At 43.8% G+C, this 17,987-nt stretch overlaps 1 protein-coding gene across 3 annotated transcripts in view; it reads right to left on the reverse strand.

Annotated features, from left to right (window-relative positions):
- The window catches only part of nudcd1 (NudC domain containing 1), a 113,241-nt gene that overhangs the window by 73,820 nt on the left and 21,434 nt on the right, over positions 1–17,987 (reverse strand). For 2 of the 3 annotated variants that reach the window (XM_067981777.1, XM_067981784.1), the window contains one exon: positions 5,493–5,647. The exons of the other annotated variant lie outside the window; for it this stretch is intronic. In XM_067981777.1, the coding sequence (XP_067837878.1) occupies positions 5,493–5,647 (155 nt within the window). The remainder of the gene's footprint in view (positions 1–5,492; positions 5,648–17,987) is intronic. 3 annotated transcript variants of the gene reach the window in all.

Consider the following 17,987-nt stretch of genomic DNA (forward strand, 5'->3'; position numbering starts at 1 on the left):
GTTGGTGCAGGAGGGAGGGTTTCAGTTTCCTGGATCACTGGGCCTGCTTCTGGGGAAGGTGGGACTTGTACAAGTCGGACGGGTTGCACCTGAACCAGAGCAGGACAAATATCCTTGCGGGGAGGTTTGCTAGCACTGTTGTGGGGGGTTTAAACTAACTTGGCAGGGGGATGGGATACAGAGTGGAGCTACAATAGGGGGTGATGTGCAGCCAAATATAGAGAAAAAAACAAGTCAGCTTGGAAGACAGGGCAAATATGTAAGGGCAAGGCTGGATGGCATCTATTTTAATGCAAGGAGTCTTGCGAATAAGGTGGATGAACTGAAGGTGTTGATAAACACATGGGAGTATGATATTGTTGCTGTCACAGAGACATGGTTGAGGGAGGGGCAAGACTGGCAGCTCAATATTCCGGGGTACAGAATCTTCAGGCGAGACAGAGGGGGAGGTATAAGAGGAGGGGGGGTCGCAATATTAATTAAAGAATCAATTACTGCCATAAGGAGGGATGATATATTAGCAGGTTCCTCTAATGAGGCCATATGGGTGGAGCTTAAAAACAAAAAGGGGGCAAGCACTTTGATGGGAGTGTACTATAGGCCCCCAAACAGTCAGGGGGAGATAGAGGAACAGATATGTAGACAATTCTCAGAAAATTGTGCAAATAATAGGGTAATCATAGTGGGGGATTTCAACTTCCCCAATATTAACTGGGATACTCAGAGTGTAAAAGGCTTAGAGGGTACAAAATTCTTAACGTGCATCCAGGAGAGCTTTTTGAGCCAGCATGTAGAAAGTCCTACAAGAGAGGGGGCGTTACTGGACCTAATTCTAGGGAATGTGGCCGGCCAAGTGGAAGAAGTGCTAGTAGGTGAGCACTTTGGTGACAGTGACCATAATTCGGTGAGATTTAAGGTGGTCATGGAAAAGGACAGGGAGGGGCCGGAAATAAAGGTTCTAAATTGGGGGAAGGCCGATTTTAATAGGATAAGGCAGGATCTGGCCAAAATGGACTGGGATCAGCTGCTTGTAGGAAAATCCGCATCGGAGCAATGGGAGTCTTTCAGAAGGGAGATTGAGACCATACAATGGCAACATGTTCCCGTAAAGGTCAAGGGTGGTTCCAAGAACTCCAGGGAACCTCGGATGTCAGGGGATATACGAGAATGGATTAGGAAAAAAAGGAGGGCTTTTGGCAGATACAAAAGGCTAAAGACGGAGGAAGCCCTAGAGGAGTACAAAAAGTGCAGGGGGATACTTAAAAAAGAAATTAGGAGATCAAGGAGGGGCCATGAAATAACACTGGCGAGCAAAATAAAGGAAAATCCTAAGATGTTTTATAAGTATATTAAGGGTAAGAGGATAACTAGGGAAAAAATAGGGCTCATTAGGGACAAAAATGGCAATGTGTGTGTGGAGCCGGCAGATGTAGGAGGGGTTCTAAATGAATTTTTTGCATCTGTTTTCACTATGGAGAAGGACGATGTAGACATAGAAATACGGCAGGGGGAATGTGATATACTCGAACATATTAACATCGAGCGGGAGGAGGTATTGGCGGTTTTAGCAGGCCTAAAATTGGATAAATCCCCAGGCCCGGACGAAATGTATCCCAGGCTACTGTGTGAGGCAAAGGAGGAGATTGCGGGGGCTCTAACACATATATTCAGAACCTCTCTGGCCACAGGGGATGTGCCAGAGGACTGGAGAACCGCTAATGTAGTACCATTATTCAAGAAGGGGAGTAGGGAAAAACCGGGAAACTACAGGCCAGTGAGCCTAACATCAGTGGTAGGAAAATTATTGGAAAAAATTCTGAAGGACAAAATTAGTCTCCACTTGGAGAAGCAAGGATTAATCAGGGGTAGTCAACATGGCTTTGTCAAGGGAAGATCATGTCTGACTAATTTGATTGAATTTTTTGAGGGGGTGACTAGGCGTGTGGATGAGGGTAACGCAGTGGATGTGGTATACATGGATTTCAGTAAGGCCTTCGATAAAGTCCCCCACAGGAGACTGGTCAAGAAGGTACGAGCCCATGGAATCCAGGGTGCCTTGGCACTTTGGATACAAAACTGGCTTAGTGGCAGAAGGCAGAGGGTGATGGTCGAAGGTTGTTTTTGTGACAGGAAGCCTGTGGCCAGTGGGGTACCACAGGGATCGGTGCTGGGTCCCTTGCTGTTTGTGGTCTACATTAACGACTTGGATATGAATGTAAAAGGTATGATCAGTAAGTTCGCTGATGATACAAAAATTGGTAGGGTGGTAAATAGCGAGGAGGATAGCCTCAGTCTGCAGGACGATATAGATGGGTTGGTCAGATGGGCGGAACAGTGGCAAATGGAATTTAACCCGGAAAAGTGCGAGGTGATGCACTTTGGAGGGACTAACAAGGCAAGGGAATACACAATGAATGGGAGGACCCTAGGCAAGACAGAGGGTCAGAGGGATCTTGGTGTGCAAGTTCACAGATCCCTGAAGGCGGCGGAACAGGTAGATAAGGTGGTAAAGAAGGTATATGGGATACTTGCCTTTATTAGCCGAGGCATAGAATATAAGAGCAAGGAGGTTATGATGGAGCTGTATAAAACACTGGTTAGGCCACAGCTGGAGTACTGTGTGCAGTTCTGGTCGCCACACTACAGGAAGGATGTGATCGCTTTGGAGAGGGTGCAGAGGAGATTCACCAGGATGTTACCAGGGCTGGAGCGCTTCAGCTATGAAGAGAGACTGGGAAGATTGGGTTTGTTTTCCTTGGAGCAGAGGAGGCTGAGGGGGGACATGATTGAGGTGTACAAAATTATGAGGGGCATAGATAGGATGGATACTAAGGAGCTTTTTCCCTTCGTTGAGGGTTCTATAACAAGGGGGCATAGATTCAAGGTAAAAGGCGGGAGGTTTAGAGGGGATTTGAGAAAGAACTTTTTCACCCAGAGGGTGGTTGGAGTCTGGAACTCACTGCCTGAAAGGGTTGTGGAGGCAGGAACCCTCACAACATTCAAGAAGCATTTGGATGAGCACTTGAAATGCCATAGCATACAAGGCTACGGACCAAATGCTGGAATATGGGATTAGATTAGACAGGGCTTGATGGCCGGCGCGGACACGATGGGCCGAAGGGCCTCTATCCGTGCTGTATAACTCCATGACTCTATGATTAGAGATGCTTAAGCCTGACAGCCGAGAAGGCAGGCAATTAAAGCATATAAAATATCAAGTGTTTAGAGAGGCACGGGTTAATTAAGGACAATCAACATGGATTTGTTACGGGAAGATCGTGTCTGACTAACTTGACTGAGTTTTTTGAGGAGATAACAAGGAGGGTCGATGAGGGTAGCACGTTTGATGTAGTCTACATAGATTTTAGCAAGGCTTTTGACAAGGTCCTACATGACAGACATGGGATCCAAGGGGAAAGTGGCAAGTTGGATCCAAAATTGGCTCAGTGGCAGGAAGCAAAGGGTAATGGTCGACAGGCGTTTTGGTGACTAGAAGGCTGTTTCCAGTGGGGTTCCACAGGGCTTAGTACTAGGTCCCTTGCTTTTTGTGGTATATATGAATGATTTAGACTTAAATGTAGGGGGCACGATTAAGAAGTTTGCAGATGATACAAAAATTGGCCTTATGGTTGATAGTGAGGAGGAAAGCTGTAGACTGCAGAAAGATATCAATGGACTGGTCAGGTGGGCAGAAAAGTGGCAGATGGAATTCAATCCGGAGAAGTGTGAGGTAATGCATTTGGGGAGGGCAAACAAGGCAAGGGTATACACAATAAATGGTAGGATACTGAGAAGTGTAGAGGAACAGAGGGACCTTGGAGGGCATGTCCACAGATCCATGAAGGTAGCAGGACAGGTAGATAAGGTGGATAAGAAGGCATATGGGATAATTTCCTTTATTAGCCAAGGCATAAAATACAAGAGCAGGGAGGTTATGCTGGAACTGTATAAAACACTAGTTAGGCCACAGATGGAATCCTGGGTACAATTCAGGTCATCACATTACAGGAAAGATGTGATTGCACTAGAGAGGGTACAGAGGAGATTTACAAGGATGTTGCCAGGACTAGAGAATTTTAGCTATGAGGAAAGATTGGATAGGCTGGGGTTGTTTTCTTTGTAACAGAGGAGGCTGAGGGGAAATTTAATTGCGGTATATAAAATTATAAGGGGCTTAGGTAGGAAGGACCTATTTCCCTTAGCAGAGAGGTCAATAACCCGGGGGCATAGGTTTAAAGTGATTGGCAGAAGGATTAGAGGGGAGTAGAGGAGACATTTTTTCACCTAGAGGGTGGTGGGGGTCTGCAACTCACTGCCTGAAAGGGTGATATAGGCAGAAACCCTCAACTCATTTAAAGAGTACTTGGATATGCACTTGAGGTGCCGTAACCTACAAGGCTACAGACCAAGAGCTGGATTGCGGGATTAGGCTGGATAGCTCTTTTTTGACTGGCACAGACACGATGGGCCGAATGTCCTCCTTCTGTGCTGTAAATTTCTATGATTCTATGAAGTGTTATAGGTAAAGCAAACTCATATCATTGCTTGAAAGTAACCTGGGAAAGTAGGATAAAACAAAAATTAGTGAAGTAAGCCTAAACCCATCAGGAAACAATGCTTTACTCAGAGAGATGATCTGAACCTGCCTGGCAGGAAATTAGTGGCAAAAACATTGGGGATGTTCAAAATACAGTTGGATATTATGACAGGTCAGTTAGTGTAATTGAGGGATAAACTTTGATAGGTCTTTTCTCAACTCTAGACTTTTTTGTTTTCTTATGTTCCTTAATGTCAAATGTTACTTGCTTTAAAATCTCTGCAGGTTAATGCCCTGGTAACTTGGCCAATGTCATTTCTACATCTCAACTTCATTTACTTCACTTTGCTCAGCACTCAGACATTAAATATCAAGAGTTTTTGATAGCTGTTGGTCAGAAGCCATATGACTGTGTAAAATGCAAATTGTGCCGCAAAAGGAAAAAAGAGGATGTGAGAGGGGAAGCGTCTAACTGACTTCTGCGTTGATCGCACTTTTCCATAGGCTAATCCATTACTGAAGTCCAGAATGTCATACTTGTCCATATTAGCTGCGACAGAGAATGGAAGGGAGAAAATATCCAGTCACAAGCATAATTAGTACAGCTGTAATGGAACCTATTATGTGGTACTTTAATTTAAAAAGTTAGCGAAGTAATTCTTCCCTTAGACCAACAATGAAGACCTACTTCAGTGTGTGCACATGTGCTGCAGGTTCGCAGTTCCTTAATGAAGAAAAAGTCGATTTTAAAGATGGAAAGTTACCAAAATCTGTTGCAACGATTCAATATCAAGTCAAACTCATCTCTTTCCGGCTACTTTTTCCACAGAAAGAGCAGTTATTTGAATTGACATTTTCCTTTATGAAGACAAAGGTGTAATCTCTCAATTCTTCACAAACTTACAGTATATGTAGTTTCAAGGAATTAAACACAGATACAATAAGACAAACTTACCAAAGTGATAGCCAGATGCATTATTCTCTCATGCTGATCGATATAATAGACACTGTCTTGATACCACCTATCACAGTGCAGATAATTGTACATGCCAAAGACACACAAATGATCCAGAGTGTACTGATCCTCTCGAAGTTTCACCTCAGCTACAGCTAAAGAATAAATAAGACATGATCAGAATAACCAATGACAACTCAAACACAAATTTCTTCCTGCACTTAACAGAGACTTTGGTCCCGTTATTTACAGGAAGGCAGGGCGAGAGCGGAGGCGAGTGTTTGCGGCTGGGAAACCCAAAGATGCCGGGAACACGGAAGCCCTGCCGAATTTAACGGCAGATTGAGAGAATGGCCAACTGCTGGTTGGGAAAGCAAGCAGTAGGAGGCCACAGCCGGGATCTGCCCTGGTAACCGGAGAAGATTGGGGCATAATGAGGGGGCTCAGAGTGTGGGAGGGAGGCAGAACACGGGGAGGGCCTCAACTATTCACTGTATTTGTTAACAACTTAGATGAGGGGATAGAGAGGCACATATCCAACTTTGCCGATGACACAAAAAAAGTAAGCAGTGCAGATCGAAGCATAAAATTACAGAGATATTAATATATTAAATGAATGAAATCCATTTGCCATAGTTTTGCCCAATGTAGGCAAGTGTGAGATCATCCACTTTGGACCTAAAAAGGATAGATCAGAGTACTTTCTAAATGGTGCAAAGCTCGAAACAGTGGAGGTTCAAAGAGACTTAGAGATCCATATACATAGATCATTAAAATGCCATGGACAGTTACAGAATATAATCAAAAAGGCTAATGGAATGCTGGCCTTTATATCTAGAGGACTAGAATACAAAGGGGTAGAAGTTGTGCCACAGCTATACAAAGCCCTGGTTAGATCACACCTGGAGTATTGTGTTCAGTTCTGGGCCCCAGACCTTAGGAAGGATATATTGGCCTTGGAGGGGGTGCAGTGTAGATTTACTTGAATGATACCTGGACTCCAAGGTTGAAATTACGAGGAGAGATTACACAATTCCCTAGAATTTAGAAGATCAAGGGACAATTTCATCGAAGTTTTCCAGATAGCAAGGGGAACTGATGGGGTAGATAGAGAGAAACTATTTCCGCTGGTTGGGGAGTCTAGGATTAGGAGACATAGCCTAAAAATTAGAACCAGGACTTTCAGGAGTGAAGTTAGGAAACACTTCTACACGCAAAGGGTAGTAGAAGTTTGGAACTCTCTTCCACAAACAGCTGTTGATGCTAACTCAATTGTTAATTTTAAATCTGAAATTGATAGATTTTTGTTAACCAAAGGTATTAAGGGATATGAGGCTAAGGCAGGGATATGGAGTTAGGTCACAGATCAGCCATGATCTCACTGAATGGCAGAACAGGCTCAAGGGGCTAAATGGTCCACTCCTGTTCCATTGTTTGGTCAGTTGGCAGATTGCCAGGGGGAGGGGGGGGGGGGGGGGGGGGAAAGAGAAAGGGGGGAATGGCGATTGCGCGAGAGGGCGTGACGATTGTGCAGAAGATTTGTTTGAGGGGCTGGGGGAAGCACTCCTGCTCCTCCTGGCCCATGAGCAGCGCTCTAAACAGCACTTAGCTGCTGGATCCATCTGCTCTCGCCTTCCTTCAGCTGCCAGGCTTCCCAAGCCCTGCGAAACCCAGCCTGCAGCCATTAAATTGAAATAGCCCCCAAAATCTAAGGAATGGAGCCTCATTTAAATATTATAATCATGGACCCGCCTCTCCAGAGCAAGTTACTCAGACACCCCCAAACTCGCCATGGTTAAACCAGAAATAGTCCTGTTCGCAGAAGGCTGGGGTCGGGATTCACATATTTACCAATTTAACCCCAAACCCCACCCAACCGTCGTTGAGGGTGGGAAGCAGCGGTGGTAAAATTCCCCCCTCTGTTTCTAGCTGCCTCCTAAACTGAATTCCTACAAAGTCTGAATCAGAATCATCCAGTTCAACAACGTTCAACGCTCTGAGCAATTTCTTCCCCATTGTCGGAGAGACATAACAAAAATCACTACAGTTATTCTTATCTTATAATAAGATATCTTCCACCTGAATCTGCAACTATTGTGTGTGTGAAGTATCTTAACTCATTTCAATACCAGGCCCTATATTACGTGCAATGTCTAGTGTTACCATCTCTATTTTTTAAATGTTATTTTACTATATTTTATTTAATAGCGTCTAGGGTATGGAGACTCCAGTATGAAAATAGATGGTGTAGATGTTTAGTCATGTTTGAATTTAACAGGTAGAAACTAATTGGATAAGGAGCATTCCCCCTTATTCTTCCCCCAAAAAATACCATCTATATCCACAGTCTTTCTTCAAGAGATTTTAGAAACCCCGACTTGTGGGAGTTCACATTTTAACAAAGAGGCTCAGAGAATAAAGTTCTTTCACATCAAACCAATTCAGAAAAGGCCTATCTGACGACTGTGTGAACTTAAGGCATGATTTAATTTAACCCACAAAAAATTCATGGATGTTTCAATATTTGTGTTCATTCATGGTTACCAAAGACTCTGCCTTCTGCTAACTAAAATACAACGCAAACCATCTACCCATCGCAGGTCTCAAACAGTTCCCCTACACCTTTCTGGGGACTGTGAATCTTTTTTTTGGATGCCACCTCGAGTTCACTAATGGACTCTTGAAATGCTGCCCTATAACCAAAGAGTTGACACCATAATCCCGAATGCATATGCCAGCTCTCAAACCATTCGGTTTTAAATCAATACAGCACAGGATTGGAGGTGGCCTACAGCAGGCATTAGTATTCACCCAGTTTTGATGAAGGGTCATCAACTTGAAACGTTAACACTGTTTCTTTCTCCTCAGATGCTGCCTGACTTGGTGAGTATTTCCAGCAATTTCTGTTTTTATTTCATGTTTCCAGCATCCGTATTACTTTGCTTCTGAATTAGTATTCACTGTGCCTAGGCAGCAAGGTTTCTTAAGACAAATAACTAGAGGTTGGCTTCTAAAGGCAAAGCTCATTGCCAGCATACTGTGTTGAAAGTAAGACAATTTGAACACATTTAACATTTTGGTCTGATATTTTCTCTCTCTCTGTGCATATTTACTATTTAAAATTATGCCCATGGCAAAGAAACTTCTATGTTTTATTTATTTATATATGAAGTTACTGACTTCCAAGAATCCCAAAGTTAATCTTAAATTGATCTTTTGCAACAATCTACTACTTTGTAAGATTTCAACCACAGGAGATTTTTTTTTAAAAACAGTAAGGCTCTTATTTCCACAGGCACTTGTAGACATTACCTCAAGTCCTCTCAAGCTTCATTTAAAAGATGCGTCATGCTTCCACCTTTGTAGAAGAGTGGAGTCAGATGCATTAGCCTTGACCTTAAAGCCTAGGTCAGACTGTATTCCATTTCCAGCGCCAGCTTCATTTGATTGATCCCAAACGACAATGGATCAATTTACCTTCCACAGGGCTTTTCTTTGGTGCCAATTTTCTTCCCTTCCTCTCCCCTGAAGGCGTCAATGCACGTTTCAGTACAGTTTCATAGACACCACCAATTTTCTGCTACCTCACCCAGGTGATCATTCCTCATGCCTGACCAGGGACAGTGAAACCAGGCTATGTGATCGTGAAGAACAGCGTAGCCAAGTTCGATCCTGCCCTCGCCCAATGGTCATGCAATTGCTTTTCTGCATAAGACACTGGGTGGTGATCATTAGAGAATTCTGGTAGATTTTACCCCCTCCCTCCCCCAATCCAGGGTGACTGAGGAGGAAGCGTAGAACCCCAACTACTGCCACTGCTGAGCAGTTAACACAGCGCAGACGAGGAATTGAACCTGGGATCTACTGGACTGCATAGTTTGGCAACGTATAAGATTGGGTGGTGCCTTTATTCACTAAGCAATCAACAAAACTACTTCACTCAGTTTTAATTCATGTTTAATGTTCTTTATAATGTCTTATCTAATTGATTATTTTTAAATGCATAATAAAGTACATTACCGTTGTAATGTAGGAAACACGGCAGCCAATTTGTACACAGCAAGGTCCCTCAAACAGTAATGAGGTAATGACCTAATTTTTTTTTTAAAAGTGATGTTAGTAGAGGGGTAAATATTGGCCATAACACTGCAGAGAACACCCCTGTCCTTCTTCAAAATAGTGGCCCTGGGATCTTTAGCATCCACCTGAGGGCAGATGTGGCCTCGGTTTAATGTCTCATTTGAAAAATGGCACCTCCAACAATGCAGCACTCCCTCATTACTGTACTAGTGTCAGTCTAGATTATGGGCTCAAGCCTCTAGAATGGGACTTGAACCTACAAGCTTCTGACTCAGAGGCGAGAGTGCCACCACTGAGCCACAGCTGACAAGTATTAAATGATTAATAGACAACATGCTGTGTTAGAACTGTGGCTGTGGTTTTCAATTGAACAGGTCTAAATAGATTACACTGACCTCATAATATCCCCTTAACTTTAAGTACACTTCACAGCTGAAATGGGTTTTGCTCTTAATAAAGTCAATCACATACTGATTCCTTTTGTATTACTAGGTAACCCCTCAAGCTGCTGTTTCAGTAGAATTCACATTAACTTTCCAAGATTGTAACACCAAGTTTAAAAAACAGCATCTGAGCCACATGAAAAGGAGAGCCTTGAGAATTCAAAAGATATTAGGAGATTTCAAGATCTGCCCACTCTTCCCCACTCCCTCCTCCCCCACCAAAAAAAAGTTTTAGAACTTTTCATTCATTTCAGATTAACATTTAGACAAAACTCCTCAGGCTCTATTTCCAATTGATCTTTACTGCATACATCTGCTGATAAGTAATAGCTACTACAATAAGTCACTAATCAGCATAAAGCTATAACTTAAAAGCTATATTAATGAAATGCCTAAAGCTTCATGTTACAAAGTGTCCACTGCATAGATATCAAGGCCTTTACAACTAATTTTTACTCAGTAACCCTTTTAAAAAATAAAACTAGACAATCTAAAAGTGGGGAGGCAATCTCCATTAATGTGGCAAATCCCTTTCATGAGATATCATGCTTTGAAATATGTACATTAAATATAGAAAGAACTCACATTTATATAGCGCCTTTCACAACCTCACGGCCAATGAAGTACTTTTTGAAGCATGGTCACTGTTGTAATGTAGGAAATGCAGGAGACAATTTGCACACAGCAAGGTCCCACAAACAGCAATGAAATATATGACCAGATAATCTGTTTCAGTGATGTTGGTTGAGGGATAAATATTGGCCAGGACACCAGGAGAACTCCCCTATTCTTCTTCGAAATAGTGCCATGGGACGGCAGAAGGGGCCTCGATTTAACATCTCATCTGAAAGACAGATGGCTTATGTCTAAAATGGCAGTATGTTTCACAACAAAACGGTATCCTGGTTATGTAAAAAACCTGGTGTGTTTATTATGTATGTATAGATGTCTCCCCATGGTTCAGTAACTTGCACACTGCATTGAAGCTGATTTCAAATGTAAAAGAATTCAATTCCCAACAAGCATCACAGACAGGCCTCCAATGTATGCACAAAGAAACATACTTTATCTTTTAATATAAAAGTCTCTGCCTGAGGCACAGGTTCCACTTCCACCGGCTCAGTGCTCCCAAGGTACTGGTCCACTTCCAGCAATGACTGATGCTATATCACTTGACCCCGTCCACTCTCTGCTACAGCTGCCCACTCCCTCCTTCACTTTAAACTCCTTCAGCTGCCTGGCCTCCTCATCATATCCCATCACCTTCGCAGGCAGCATGAAAGGGAAAAAAAACATTGGAGAGAAACAGAGTAGGAAAAAAGAAGAAAATGAAAGGTGAAACAGCGGTGGGAAGCGAGAGAGAGAGAGAGAGAGAGAGAGAGAGAGAGAGAGACTGACTGACTGCAAGAGTGAAGAGAAAGAAAAGGAAACAGATACTGACTAGAGGTGTGAGGAAAGGTGAAATATAGGCTTTGACATTCAGGACAGGCGGGAGGGAAACGCTCCACGGGGATCTCAGCGTGAGGCCCGGGTCATTTTAAATATTCCAGCATTGTCTCCCACCTAAAACCGGCAGGACTGACGTCAGTGCTGGAGCGGGAAATCAGATCAGGACAGGGACCCAAAGGAACGGTCCTCAGCATAACCTCAGCGCTGGGCAAGGGCTTTAGCAGCCGATGCCAGCAGGGAAAGGGAGAGGCTAGGCCAGGGCTAGGGAGGCTCAAGGACTCCTTGTGAGGTCTTGGGCGGGGGGGGGGGGGCGTGGCACTCCTGCTCCTTCTGGTCCACGAGGATTTTGCACAAAAGTTATATTTCAAAACTTGCCTTGGCCACCTCTGGCCACTCAGCACCTCCTGCCATGGTTGGGCTGTCGGGTTTAATGTGGGCAGGCGGGCCACCCCCTGACTCGTCGTTAAGATCACGTTGCGGCACCAATGACATCATCGGGCCTTGACTTTTGAATTTAAATCAGGCCCTTGCTTGCCTGCAGCGGAAGTATGGGTCACCTTCAAAGCTGGCGAAGATATGTCATCGTCAGGTGGGAACAGAGCAACCTCAGGCCAGTAAATGGACTTGGCTTGATCTTAACCCCATCCCCACACACCATTCTCACTGGGCTGGGGGGGGGGGGGTTAAAAATCGAGCCCATACGTGTTGGGTTGGAGACAAAATTCATCGGAGTGCAGAAGACCACTGTGGGGAGGGAAGAAGAAAGGAAAGAACTCTTGTTGGCTGGCCATCCTGGTTTACCTGGAAGAGAAGGGTTGATTGATGTCGGGGCAAGGTAACCCACATTAAAAACAGTAGCGCCTGCGAGATCACTGCGGGAAATGCCATGGAGATCCAATAATAAAACATTCATAAGATGCGGATAGGCTGGGGTTGCTTTCTTTGGAATAGAGGAGGCTGAGGGGAGATTTAATTGAGGTGTATAAAATTATGAGGGGCCTAGATAGAATGCATAGGAAGGACCTATTTCCCTTTGCAGAGAGGTCAAAAACCAGGGGGCATAGATTTAAAGCAGCCCGCTTGATTGGCACCCCATCCACCACCCTAAACATTCACTCCCTTCACCACCGGCGCACTGTGGCTGCAGTGCGTACCATCCACAGGATGCACTGCAGCAACTCGCCAAGGCTTCTTCGACAGCACCTCCCAAACCCGTGACCTCTACCATCTAGAAGGACAAGGGCAGCAGTCACACGGGAACAACACCACCTGCACGTTCCCCTCCAAGTCACACACCATCCCGACTTGGAAATATATCACTGTTCCTTCATCGTCGCTGGGTCAAAATCCTGGAACTCCCTACCTAACAGCACTGTGGGAGAACCTTCACCACACGGACTGCAGCGGTTCAAGAAGGTGGCTCAAGGGCAATTCGGGATGGGCAATAAATGCTGGCCTTGCCAGCAACCCCCACATCCCATGAATGAATAAATTTTTAAAAATTGGTAGAAGGATTAGAGGGGATTTGAGGAGAAATGTTTTCACCCAGAGGATGGTGGGGGTCTGGAACTCACTGCCTGAGGCAGAAACCCTCATTACATTTAAAAAGTACCTGGATATGCACTTAAGGTGCCGCAACCTACATGGCTACAGACTAAGAGCTGGAAAGTGGGGTAAGGCTGGATGGCTCTTTTTCGGACGGCACAGACACGATGAGCCGAATGACCTCCTTCTGTGCCATAAATTTCTATGACTCTATAATCTAAACTGCCATTATACAGGATAGGCCGTCACATGCATTTTGTACATTCAAGTCAGATCACAAACTTGAAACTGATATTTAAAGGCATTCTTCATTAATGTCGAACATTAGCAAAACATAAATTGCATTGATTGGTAAGTTTAATTTTTTATAACACATGGACCAAGCGACTCCTGCCTCCCATTTAAGAACTTTTGCTGAAGATAATCATCTTTATTGGGTGGACTTAAAACCCTACAAGGAGAGAAACCATTTTTTTCAAATGCAAACTGCAACTTTTATTTTATTGGGCACTACTTTAGAGCTTCCGTCATTAGGCTTTAGCAGTTCTGTTGTGAACTGTTTATCAGGGTGTCCTTCCTATTAAATGCCTTGTTTGCCTCAAGGTAATTTCGTGCTTGGGAGTTATTAGTGGCTTTGGTGAGTCTTTAGGAGAAATACTGGACACTGCCAGCTCTGAGCAGTTTGTCATCTGTCACACTTGCCCTTCTGGCTGAACAAAGCCTACTGCAATCTCACCGACACTGATTGAATTACTAGAGGGACAGCAATTCTACTGGGTACAACATGCAAAACACTTCACTGTTCTTTACAGTTTGTAGAGATTCTACTTCCTTCCAAAAAGCACAGACAAGAGAAGCGACCGTTACATCAAGGATGGGTGTCGAGAATCTATGTCCCTATATGTATCTAGCACAGATTGCGCATCACACTTCTAACATTATACGTGCAAATTTCAGTCGCATTTGCACTTCATTGGCTCAAATTTTATATTCCTACAGCAGCAACAAATCAGAACTGAACGGGTAGGAAATGTAACAATGAACAAGAAGTAAAGAAAAATCCATCACCAAATAAAACCAAAACCACTAATCAAAAATTACCAATGACCTATAAATAGCAAGGAGAACAGGGTTAATTAAGTCATCCCAAATGTCTCTAAACACATCTTCCATCAGAGGCTTGTCCCTCAATGATAAGACAGAGGACATGGAGTGGGCTTTGGAAGGAGGGAGGGAGTGAAGTTGTGAAGTTGATCAGAGCACTTAGAATGTACATATAAGGGAGGGCAGGAACAGAACTGTGGCTCTCAGGATAGACCTGTGAGGGAGGGACTAGAATAAATCTGAGATCCTAGAGTGGAGCTGCATAGGAAGAGGTCGAGTTGAGTCAAACCACCCGGGACATGCCCGTGAAGGAGGAAGCAGACCTGAGCTGGAGATCTCCGATTGACCTAGGAGGAAGGGAGCAGAGTGCAGCAAAGCAGCACTGGAATGGAAGCACTCAAAGCAGGTATGGAAAGAAGGGAGGGAACGAAGCAAAACTGGAGCACTCAGGTTGGGCAGATGGAGAGGAGAGAGCCAGATTTGAGGCAATGAAAGAGCAGGAAAATGTAGTTCTTGGGTCTTTGATTTACTGCTCATGTGGGGCCTCACCTGGGCCAGAGCATGGAGTATGAGGCATAGATACACCTGGTCCTCTCTGCTAACTAAGGAGTATACCCAAGCTTGAGGCTATTGGTGGGGCTCGGTGCAATCGTCAACAGCCAGTCATGGAAAGAGAAAAGGTAGTTGTTGGGAACGATTAAAAGATGGGACTGTTACATTTATGGGTAAATGTGATTTTTGTTCTCAATTGTGTCTTATGTTTTGAAGGAGTATTGAGGTGGGTGAAGAACTGTCACAGTGGCTGTATATCGGATATTTTGTGCATTGGAATAGATTTAGGGAGAATATTTTATTGCAATCTACCTTTGAGGATTTTCTTTTGGGGGGGGGGGGGGCGGGGGGGAAGACAGACGGATTTTATGAGAGAGAGAAAATAAAAGTAAACTATTAGAAAAGAGAAAAGCAGAGGTAACACAAACTTAACCAATGAAGTGGAACATTGACACGATCACAACAGACAATACGACATTGCAGCTTTAAAACAGATCAGGTTTGCAATAACCCCCATATCAAGATGAAAAAAGCACTTTGAAACAAATTAAAATTCACTGTAGCTACATTACATTTCAATATAATTCAGTAGAACCTGTCCTAGCAACAGGTTTGGATATTGCTTCAAAAGGAGGTGGGAGAAAAGCTATTACAATCTTTACTGCACCTCTGTGTATAATGAAAATATCTATCAGAAGGCCCTTTCACATTATGGGTCCTGAGAGAGAGAGAAAAACAGATGATTTCCCTGTGCCACTTTCCCATTTTTAGATTTGAGGTCTGCTGCTGGTCTCCTCCAGGCCCACTAGAGGTTGATTGAATGCAGAAAACAGCTCTTCTACATGAATGTCCCCAACTTGTTTAATGGCTTGCTTCCCAATCAGCTATTACTGATTTTGATGCCAGCTCGGTACATTTACAAGCCCAGGTTCTGACAGCAGGTGGGGACACTTGAAAGAGTCAATCTCTTCTGCGGCCAGAATAAGGTAGGTTGGATTATTTATACTCGGCGGGGGAGGCTGCTGCCAAGTGTGTGAGACTTGACTCAATGATACTATAGCAACCTAGAGGCATAGGAAGGTATATTTTTTCCCCCTTTTCTAGCGTACAGTTTCATGGACACAAACAGCCCTCCTATACTTCACCCAAGTGGATTTTCTTCATGAGAACTGGCAGGCTATTCGACTGTAGAAGCTCATCAAGCCTGATTATGTCCTTTCCTGACAGCCACACATATGCAAGTTACAGAAAGGTCACTGGAGAGCAATCCAGCAATGGGAACCATGATGGATTTTCCCCTCCCTTGTACAAGGATAGAAGGAGGCTAAACATTTATATACATTGGATACGAGGATCTCATCTCCACTCGTTTCTCTTCACTTCCTTACGGCAATGATTACAAGTTTGTTTCTTGCCAACAATACTTCAACTACCAAAGGACACAAGATAATTGGCAAAGAACCAGAGGGGACATAAGGAGACATTTGTTTTAAGCAGCACGTTGATGATGATCTGGAATGTGCTGCCTCAAAGGGTGGTGGAAGCAGATTCGATAGCAGCTTTCAATAGGGAAGTGGATAAATACTTTAAAAGGAAACATTTGCAGGACTATGGGGAAAGTGCAAGGGGTGGGACTAATTGGATAGTTCTTTCAAAGAGCTGGCACAGGCATGATGGGCCCAATGGCTGCCTTCTGTGCTGTCGGATTCTATAACTAGGCAGGATCACAACCTTGAACCCTGAACTATCCTACTCTTTCTTGGAGGGAGATGGGGAGGGAGAACGGAAGCTGAAGACACAGGAATAATGGCGGAAAAAAGTCATAAGTGTGGGAAACGACATCAACTTGCCTTTTATATAGCACCTTTTTAATGTGGTAAAACATCCTAAGGCATTTCACAGGAGTGTTATCAAACAAAATTTAACACCAAGCCACATAAGGAGATATTTATTAGGAGAGGTGAAGAGGTAGGTTTTAAGGAGTGTCTTAAAAAAGGAGAGAGGAGTTGGAGGGGGGAGGGGGGAATTCCAGAGCTTAGGACCGAAGCAGCTGAAGGCACGGCCACCAATGGTGGGATGAAGAAAATCTAGGATGCTCAAGAGGCCAGAATTGTGCACAGGAGTGCATAGATCTCGGAGGGTTGTAGGGCTGGAGGAAAGAATTTTTAAGAAATACCAACATGAAATAAACTGAACAAAGGAGGAGACAGAAGTAAAGGGAAAAATAAAAAAGGTTAAAAAAAACTATTTGCAAAGAAAAAAATATCAAAACTTGAAGGACTGTGATCTTCAAACACTTCAAACTTCCAGCATTTCAATCAGCTCTGAGATCTAGGTGTCTCAGAGGAGTGCAGTCATCTTGAGTCTTTCAATCTGCCATTCTATTCACCCGTCTCTAAGGACTCAAGCTGTTAACGGAGACCCAAACTCCACCTGGCAGATTGCTGCGTGATTAATTTCACATCTCTGCCAGTAGGAGTAGGGAACCAATTGTTTTAGTGGTGCCTTCCTTGTTGACTATCAGCAACTGATTGTTATTTTGTGGCAATGGGGGAACCTGATGCCATTTTATTGGTTTGAACAAAACAGGCAAGTGTGAATAGGACCAGTATGTGTGCTGAATAGAAAAGATTAAGTAGTAAGTACTGCAGCTCATTATCAATTCCCACAACCCGTGCCAATAGGATTGATTAGGCAGTTTGCTGACAAACACAACAGGTGAAGCAACTAATCAAACCTAAGTGGATTGTTTGCAAATCAGCATCCTGCTAAAACAGCGCATCAGTCCGTAAAAAATATATTGCAGGAAATCAGTCCCCAGCAAGTTGTCAAACCAAAACAGACATCCCACTTATTCATCTCAATTCAGTGGCTTATATTATTAATAATCAGAATCAGGAAAGAAAACGTCAATCAAAATGTCGAGTCAAACTACACTGCAGTGTCTGCTAGAAGGAGCAATCCCATTACTGATTGGTGTGGAGATGCCGGTGATGGACCGGGGTGGACAAATGTAATGAATCTTACAACACCAGGTTATAGTCCAACAATTTTATTTTAAAATCACAAGCTTTCGGAGATTATCCCCTTCGTCAGGTGAGTGAGTGAAGAGAGGTTCTCAAATCGCATATCTTATATTAGGCTGGGACACCATCACACCAATCAAAAGGTGTCGTTGGTGTTCAGACAGGTTAGCCACAGAAAACAGTAGGTCACAGTATGCTGAATATACACTGTCAAATTACACAGACAGAGAGAAAGAGACCCAAAAGGCAGAGAGAGAAAGAGAGAAAGAGAGAGAGAGAGAGAGAGAGAGAGAGAA

The sequence above is a fragment of the Heptranchias perlo genome, chromosome 3 (assembly GCF_035084215.1).
Source record: "Heptranchias perlo isolate sHepPer1 chromosome 3, sHepPer1.hap1, whole genome shotgun sequence".
Taxonomy (NCBI): domain Eukaryota; kingdom Metazoa; phylum Chordata; class Chondrichthyes; order Hexanchiformes; family Hexanchidae; genus Heptranchias; species Heptranchias perlo.